General features: G+C 42.6%; 1 protein-coding gene across 1 annotated transcript; it reads left to right on the top strand.

Annotated features, from left to right (window-relative positions):
- The first annotated feature begins 3,385 nt into the window (after window positions 1–3,385).
- Window positions 3,386–5,902, top strand: LOC143316726 (DNA damage-inducible transcript 4-like protein). Its single transcript, XM_076724341.1, has 3 exons — window positions 3,386–3,501; window positions 3,783–3,916; window positions 4,454–5,902. Exons 2-3 carry the CDS (start codon window positions 3,826–3,828, stop codon window positions 4,942–4,944), a joined length of 582 nt encoding a protein of 193 aa, XP_076580456.1. The 5' UTR covers window positions 3,386–3,501; window positions 3,783–3,825; the 3' UTR covers window positions 4,945–5,902.
- The last annotated feature ends 2,492 nt before the right edge of the window (window positions 5,903–8,394 follow it).

Below are 8,394 nucleotides of genomic sequence, written 5' to 3'. Positions count from 1 at the left end.
ACATGAATAAATGTAAATGAATAAATGAATTTATCTAAATAAATGACGAGTAAGAGAATATTTAAGTAAAAAAAAAAAACATATTATTATACATTTTTCCACTTTTTCACTTTAGCGAACGTCTTTAATTAAGGTATGTCAGAGGTGTGTAAGGAATACTCCTGCACATGCAGCCAGTTATCTGCAGCGGAGATAGAGAAATGCAACTCAGCAAATGGACTCCTGTTGTTAAATTTCATGGGGGGAGGGAGGAGGGGGCGACCAGAGGCACGTTTTACTGAGCGGAGAGTGGTGCCAGCCTGGCATTCCAGGGGTCTTGGCGAGGGATAACAGAAGGTTCATGTGAACTGTGATGGATTAGTAACCTGAAACACAACACGTTTTATCTTTTGCCTCATTCAGGGAAACAGGAGTTGGCGCATAGAACAAATTCACAAGCAGATCCCGCTTGACTCGCCTTACCAACAGAGAGTGAAGGTCAAAAGTAAAGGTGCCTCACGTTACTGCCCTGGTCTCTGCTCTTTTGCTTCATCTGCATTGTCATTGCAAAGGAGGAAGATTAACTGGACTTTTAATCACAAATTGAGAGTCTTTATCAAGCTTGCCGGTCTGACAGGAGCACAGAAAGCTACAGACAAATTGGGCTACTCATAAAAAGAAGCTGAACTTATGCAGAACATAGAGTCATGGGAAACTAACCCCAAAGCATTGATAACAACAAATGGCTTGATCTTCCACACACCTGACAGTTGCTGAAATGCATGAGTTCACAGGGATTTCTTTTTGCTCTCTGTTTGAGCTCCAAGGATAGTCAGAAAAATGCAATTTGGCACCTCAAACTATAATGAGGCATGTACTATCTAAACTCAGTTTTTCCAAAGTTTACTGAACTTCTGCACTCTGCACTCATTCTGCACTTTTATCACTTTAAAAATCATTATTTTTTTGTAGGGATGTTTGCATCCCTGAAAGATCCACAACTGTGTAAATAAAAGTCACTGCTGCAGTCTTACACTTGTTAACATTGGTTATGCATGGAGTCCCTGGTAAATAAAACATAGCATGCCCTCTGTGCCCAGTGTGCAAGGAAATGAGCTAAAGTGCCTGCCAGTGGAGAAAACGTGTTGCAGGGCCTGCCAGGGAGCCCTTCCAGTTGAGAAAATATGATGAATGGCCCTCTAGTGCACCCTTCCAGTGGAGAAAATGTGATATAGTGCACTAATGGGTGCACTTTAAAAGGATTGCAGGGCAGCATCATAAAGGCTGCGCTACATGCAACAAAAGGGTTTTTTGCTTTTTTAGCGTAAGTGCATCATGACTTCATCACGCTGGTGCCCCACTTCAAGCAGCTGAAGCCCTTTGTATTTTTCTTCACCACTGCCCCCCGACAGTCTGAGTCTGCCACTACATGAAGTAATGTTGCTCTCACAGCTAAATATGGTCATATTATTGCTCAGAACCTACTGCTTTATACATGCATCGTTGCTGTAATCAGTGCAGGACTATATTTTTGCCCAAGCTGCCACACCGTGGCATTATGACAGCACCAGCAGATAAGAGATGGACACTACAGGGACAGCTTTCAGGCACTCTGTCAACGAGTGTTTTCTTCCTCTTCACAGCAAATGTTGGCTTGAAAGTTTCACTGAAGCTCACTCTCAGCATTCTAGGTTTTTATAGGGTATAAAAATACTGAATTTGACACCATTTTCAAGTTGACCTGCATAGATTGCGAGCGTTCCTGCTTGTTAAGTTTTTATGATGAAGTGTAAAATGTGGGCTGAAACCTCGCTTTCTCAGCAACATATGTTCAACAGAAATTTAGGTCAGAGCCTCATTAAAACTACTGTCATACTGTCAATGCATTTCTGAACTGTGGTCTTATTTTTATCCCCTTCTAATGTTAAAGTCATTTGCATATTACTTCAACAAAAACCTCGCTTGTCCAGCACTTAGTACAATATATGCCTGCATCCACAAAGGCAGTAACACTAACTAAAGCATGTGACTTTTTTCTGAGACATATCTGGTTCTCTCCATGTGACTGGAGGAAACCACTCTCTCTCTCTCTCTCGTCCACTGTATTCCATTACCCTTTAGCCAGCAGAGCTGCTGGAGGTAAGAGAGGCAGATCCAGTTACTGGGGAAAATTTCTGGTGAGACCGTGTATGATGAAGGATAAACTGCTGATGAGCTGAGCAACTGTGCTCGGTGTTTTACCTGCCAAATGTACGCACTCATGCACATACAAATACAGTAAGATGAGACACTTTGGCTCATTAGACCTGGTCAAGCAGGCCCCTCCTCGCTTCTTATGTAAAAGACAATAAGCTGGGAATGGGCCACACATGTCTGTTTCGATTTGTTTTAGACATCCATCTGAAAGAATATTTTGCTTATTTTGCATATAATTACATGCCTGTCAGAGGTGAAAGCCACTGATTCATTCTCTGAGTTTCTATTTGTGGGTATTTTTTGAACATGGCAGCCACTAATAATGCTTCATTTTGCTGCAGACCCCTTGAGTTCAAGCCAAGAAACTCCACATTCACGCTTCTGCCTCTTATTTCAAGACCAGTGCCATGAATGAATGTGTCAGTTCTGCTGAAAATGGTGCCCGTGCCTCACTTTTTAAAATGTACAGTGTCCTTTTCAACAAGTCTTCGTTAAAATTTTAATAAATACAACATTTTATGTCTGAGGTTTGCCGTTTGTTGTATGTAGGAAATAGGAACTTCAATGGTTTTCTATCAAAGGTTTTGTTTCTTCAACAATAAAATAAAAGCATCTGTCCTTTGCATTTGATAACAGCATATCCATTGGCACGCCGTCAAAGCATCATGGGATATGTAGTAGCTGCTGCATGCTATAAAAACAACCTTATTTTTCTCCTTGTGCAGCATCTTTTACACTTTTATTACTCTTGTGAATATTGGCATTCAATACTGACAGTAAATATGTCTTTTCATGACATGACAAATATGAAACAATCATAATCATAAAATCCTTTTATAATCATAATAAATAAAACGATTTGTCATTCTGTATTTCATTTCAACTGCGTGATTGCCATTCATAGTTTAGTTTTGGTCAACTTGATGGGGTCTAAAATTAGTAATATGATTGTAGCAAACAGCTGGATGAACCGCTAACAGGTGGATTAATCTCCCAGCACCTCACAGGCTACAGCCGGTGTTTTACTTCGTCCATGTAGCAACACAAACATTCCCCCCGAGCATTGGTCAATTATTTAATTTAAATGCCACTCGCAGCCTATCCGGGAAGAGCTGCGGTATACGTCGGGAGGCGTCCTCTGATTGGTCAAACCCTCGAGTCAGCTGAGTCGGAGGAATGTATAAATAATCCTCAGAACTTTTCGCCCGCTGCAGTGTGTTTGTGTGTCTGTGTGTGTGTCAGTGTGAGAGAAAAACGGCGTGCGCGTATGAATTTATTTATGAGAAGCCGTTTAACTGAATTATTTTGCACTAAATAATATTTAAGGTAAGTCATTTCATAGTCAGAACAGGTGGCTGTTAGCTAGAAACGAACAGCTAACCATAAAGTAGCGCAGCTCGCGTTAAACTTCAGTTTTGTGGGGGTCGGAGAAGTGAAGGCTTGTCTTGCTAATGGCTAACGTTACATTTTGACTCTTTTTGAAGCGTTTACGTCCTCGGACACTGTGGCCACCCTCACGAGGCACCTGTCCCCTATTAAGCTATCGACTGACTGTTGCACTGACTCTTCTTCTTTCTCTTCTTCTGGCGTTTTTTTTTTTCCGGCAGCTTTGCTAAAACCACAGGAAAACAGCCCACTCCTGGAGAAATCATGGTTGCCACAAGCACATTAAAGACCAAAAGCAGCGAGTGTATCTCGGAATTGGTTGACCGGAGATATGACCAGGCTTGCATTGAGAAAGGTACGCGTGCTGGCCTTTTCTGTGTGTTTGTCTGTAAAGGTAGATAACCTGCTAGTTGCTGGATACTTCCAGTTGTGTGCTTGTTTATGCCTGTGTGGTGCATGGCTGCAGCAGTGGAGGGGAGGGGGGAGGATGAAGTCATCCCTTCAGCCTGTCTGCACAGCAGCAGCCTGCCTGTGAGACAAAAACCTAACAGGATTTTTTTCCTGTCTGAAGCTGAAATTTTGTAATGCAAAACCTATGTTGTGATTGGGTTGAGTCTTAAGGATTTGGACAGCTTAGCAGTCTCTCTGGGATGTTTATCCTTATTTTCCTCATGTGAGAGTGTCCACGCTGCAACCAGAGGATGCAAAACAGATCAGTTCCCTCAACCACTGCATATATTTGTAGTTTAAGACCTCAGAACAACTGTATTGGGTGTGATTTGTGCATGTCTGCATCTTGAAAAAGCCACTTATTGTCCTGCAGTTAGGATGTTTATGTAAATTAGAAAGCTGGCTTTCATCCCTAAATGTTGAATTTGCATTGTTTTCCCAGAGCTTGACTTCTGGGATCACTGCTTTGCTGAGCCCCAGAGGAACGCGGATGTCACCGAAGACCGAGCCTGTCAGCAGCTGGCCAAGATGTTTGAAAACTGCCTGTCACGAGCCAAGAAGACGACGCTGCACTGCTCCTCTGTGCTGGTACCAGAGAAGCTCACACGGAGAATAGCTCGTGAAGTCCTGCGGCTGGCGTCCTGCGAGCCCTGCGGCCTGCGAGGCTGCGTCCTCTACGTCCACCTGGAGCTGGACAAGGGCTGCAAGCGGCTGGAGCGCATCGTGTACGATGCCACCGTGGTGCCCACATTTGAGCTGACTCTCGTGTTCAAGCAGGACAGCACCGCCTGGCCCAGCCTACGGGACTTCCTCTTTATGGGAACCTGCTTTGCCCCGACTTTCAGGCACGTACTTAAACTGAGTCCAGGTTTCCGGCTTGTCAAGAAAAAGCTGTACTCCTCCTCGGCTGGTACCGTGGTAGAGGAGTGCTGAGCTATGGGAGGGGTGGGATCTTGGGTTTTCTGTGGGTAAACGCACTTCTGCCCAAATGTAAATGACACTCCAGTGGTGTCACATTTTCTACAGTGTTTTTGTACAATATAGTTTGTCGACTCAACTGGGTTCAGTTTGGAACCTGGGATGTAAGCTTATGCATAAGTGAGCCTGATAGTTCTGGGTTTGGCTTCAGTGTTCCTCAAAGTGCATTTTTTTTTAATCAGCCAAATTGTAATATTCTGGATGTTTGGGTTTCTTTTTCTTTTTTCCTAATCAGAGCATTTGTTGCTCAGACACAATTTTAAAATGTCAATTTTGCAGATGAATGTAAAACCGTGTTTGAGAGGGACGTACTGTGGGGACACTTTTGTTAAAGACACTAGCCACTTTGTTGATGCATCGACACGTTTCCAGATACATTGAATGTGTTCAGCAGCAGTAAACACACCTAGGCTTGAATAGGAGACTGAAATCTAGTCTTTGGGGGCCATGTAGCTAGCTGTGTAATGCTGTATTTAGGGCTGCGGATGTTTTTCAGACTGAATGTCCTGAGAAGATGCTGCTGTCATGGTGTGGGCTTCTCACACTAGGGCAATGTGGATGCCTTAAATGTCATAGAAATGTACTTTTTTTCACTTAGATCACAGCTCTGTGTATGTTTAGTGTAAATGTTTTATTGCATTTTTATTTTTATACCCCCTGCCCGAGACACGCCTTTTGAATGCAGAGCCTTTATAGATAATTAAAAGGATGGTTCAGCCAAATGTAAAAGCTTATTTGTTTTTAGGTAATTTATTAACGGGGATGTGCAAAGGAATTACTGGAGGTCCAGCTATTAATTTGTGATTTTTGGTTAATTCCCTTCAGCTTTTTTTTTTTTTTTAAAATGCCATTTGAACTTCCTGTTGAAGGAAATTAAGTCTTGTCTATTAGACAATAAAAAATTTAAACCTCATTTTACGTTTGATCCAGTGCAGTTTGTTCAGAGTCCAGATAATTTTGTTTGTTCAGCAATGACAGAGCATTACTGTGCATATTCTGGAGCCTCGAGCGGGCAGGCAACAGGAGGACAATGCAGGCTTTCTACATGCAACCAGTACAATAAGATCTCTACAAGAGTGCGATGTGTTTATTATGCGTGGTCCCGGCTAGTATGAGACAAGAATGTTCATCTTGACATCATGGAAGCCCCCACCAGTCACTGTAAAACAGCTTTACGGACATGTTGCACATTTGGCTTCGCTAATTCATAGAAACTAAAACTTTTGGAATCACTCGAACAAGATGGCACATAAGTAGTGCAGTTTGTGCACATGCACTGCTGTCGCTGTTTATATAAGCACGTCAGCTGCTTGTTGTGCTACAATGCAGAGTTTGTGTGACATTTCTCTCACGCTCTTTAACGGAGGCATCTGCTTGTGAGCTATACAAATGAGGTTCAGATGAAGTAAAGATTGTGGCACTCACATGGGACATTTGTAGTAATGACATTTGTGTTTGTGACCTTTTTCTCCAATTCAGCCTCTCATCTTGGTCAACGCATGGTTTGAGGCTAAAATAGAGTAAGATATTGACCTAATGGTGTGCTACTTTGTGTTGATTGTGTTAAAGTTTTACCGGTTCCAGTGTGATGCCCATGCGCGAACAAGTAAACAGGATGACGTGGTTACAGCAGGTTTAACAGCTTGTGCAAGTTGCATCACTGTGATTGTGACGGGACAAAGCACCAGTGATCATTTACCCAGTGTCACATGCCTGATCCGTCTCCCCTGCCGTGCTGCTGTGGGTCAGCGAGACAAGTTTACATTGTTGAGCCCGCAAAATAATGAAACACTGAGCATCTGTCTGTGTACATTGGCTGGTAAATATATGACTCTGCTGTACTGAATATAAAAAACATATGTTGTATAGAACATCTAGCTTACATTACCATGTTTAACATTAACTTGTAGAGTTAATAATTCATAGTGGGGAAAAAAACATTGAACTCAACCCAAATTATCTAGAGAAGAAGAGAATTTCCTATATGATTATTCTTTCTAGAGCCTATTTCACTTTAAATCACACCCAAAAGTTGAATCCCATTTGTCACAGAAACCAGTTTTTATTAAGAGCCAGGCTAGCTGTTTCTCCCTGTTTTCAGTTCATACCAAGCTAAGCTAACTGGCTGCTGGTATCTGGTACTTGAGTGTTAAGGCCGGTCTTGTAATTCACATTCTATATCTGCAGCCAAGTAAGCTAAGCCTTCGGTCAGCTGTTGAATTTTATCAACCAGCTCAGCCTAACAAGCATCTTCACTGATAAGTACTTTAAAATGCGACATTTACTGTATATTAGATCCTCGGTTTCTGCTGCACCACCAAATAAAGGCAGAGGCAGCAAATGCTCTCACTGAAGGACACACCAACATAATTAATCTAGCCTCTTGCCTCATGGAAAAGTACTGAAGGCCAGTTTTCACACTGCTGCAAGCGAAAGAGTCTGAGCTGCACTGTGCCGGCTTGGCAGCGTCTTCGCTGAAGCTCATGAATCCATTGGTGGTGCATGAGATTCTCAGTGTCGACATGATTCACCTCAGGCCGCACAGGTTTCAGTGACAGTGCCGTGTTGTGAAACAGGTCCTTCCCTGCCACAGCTGCAGAGTCCATCACACCGATCAAACTGACGGCACACACACACACACACACACACACACACCCCTGCCTACACAGCACATACTGTAGCCTCGACAGCCTACAGATGTTTACCACCTTTGAGTCCCCTCTCCATCCCCGCAGGGCGTCCGAGTCACTGGATAGGCCTGTTTGCTCCTGATTCTGATCTGGGCGTGTTTCCATGCTTCCTCCTGACTCACAGAACAACCTCTTTCTGAGAAGATGGAAATCTGAGGAACGTGGCTGAAGGGTACATGCACTGGGACACTGGGACTGGGGTTGTTTCACGGTCCAGATATGTTTATCTGTAAACAATGTTGTGTTTTTCTTTGCATTATCATCGTTTCTTTTTGTTAATCTGCAAGATATTCCCAGCCAGTGTTTTGCATATTAACCTTTAAATATATACTATAGTATATTTATAGTAAAAAGTACAATGGCTATAAATAGATACAGAAATAGATCCTTGTTTACTCATTCTCTATTTCCCTTTGGTAGCACATAGCCAAAGTTGTCACACCAGAAAAAAGAAAACAGATGACAAAAAATGTGAGATTTTGCCAGATGGAGGTGCCATACGAAAGCCTGTGTTCAGAGCTAAATCAGAGGTGTTTATTTGCTATATCACAGACTTACTGAATGTAAAAGCTGGGCTCTTTAAATGCCCTGATTGGTAAACATGAGCTTGCTGTTTGCTCTTTACTGATGTTACGTCACATGATTTCTAGGTATTGAAATTCAAATCTTTCACTGGCCTCATGCTGCCATTGGAGCTGGCAACATGCAGTGTTAT

The sequence above is a fragment of the Chaetodon auriga genome, chromosome 24 (assembly GCF_051107435.1).
Source record: "Chaetodon auriga isolate fChaAug3 chromosome 24, fChaAug3.hap1, whole genome shotgun sequence".
In the NCBI taxonomy this organism is placed as follows: domain Eukaryota; kingdom Metazoa; phylum Chordata; class Actinopteri; order Chaetodontiformes; family Chaetodontidae; genus Chaetodon; species Chaetodon auriga.
The sequence above is the reverse complement of the archived record's forward strand: the minus strand, read 5'-3'. Positions and strand labels throughout refer to the sequence as shown.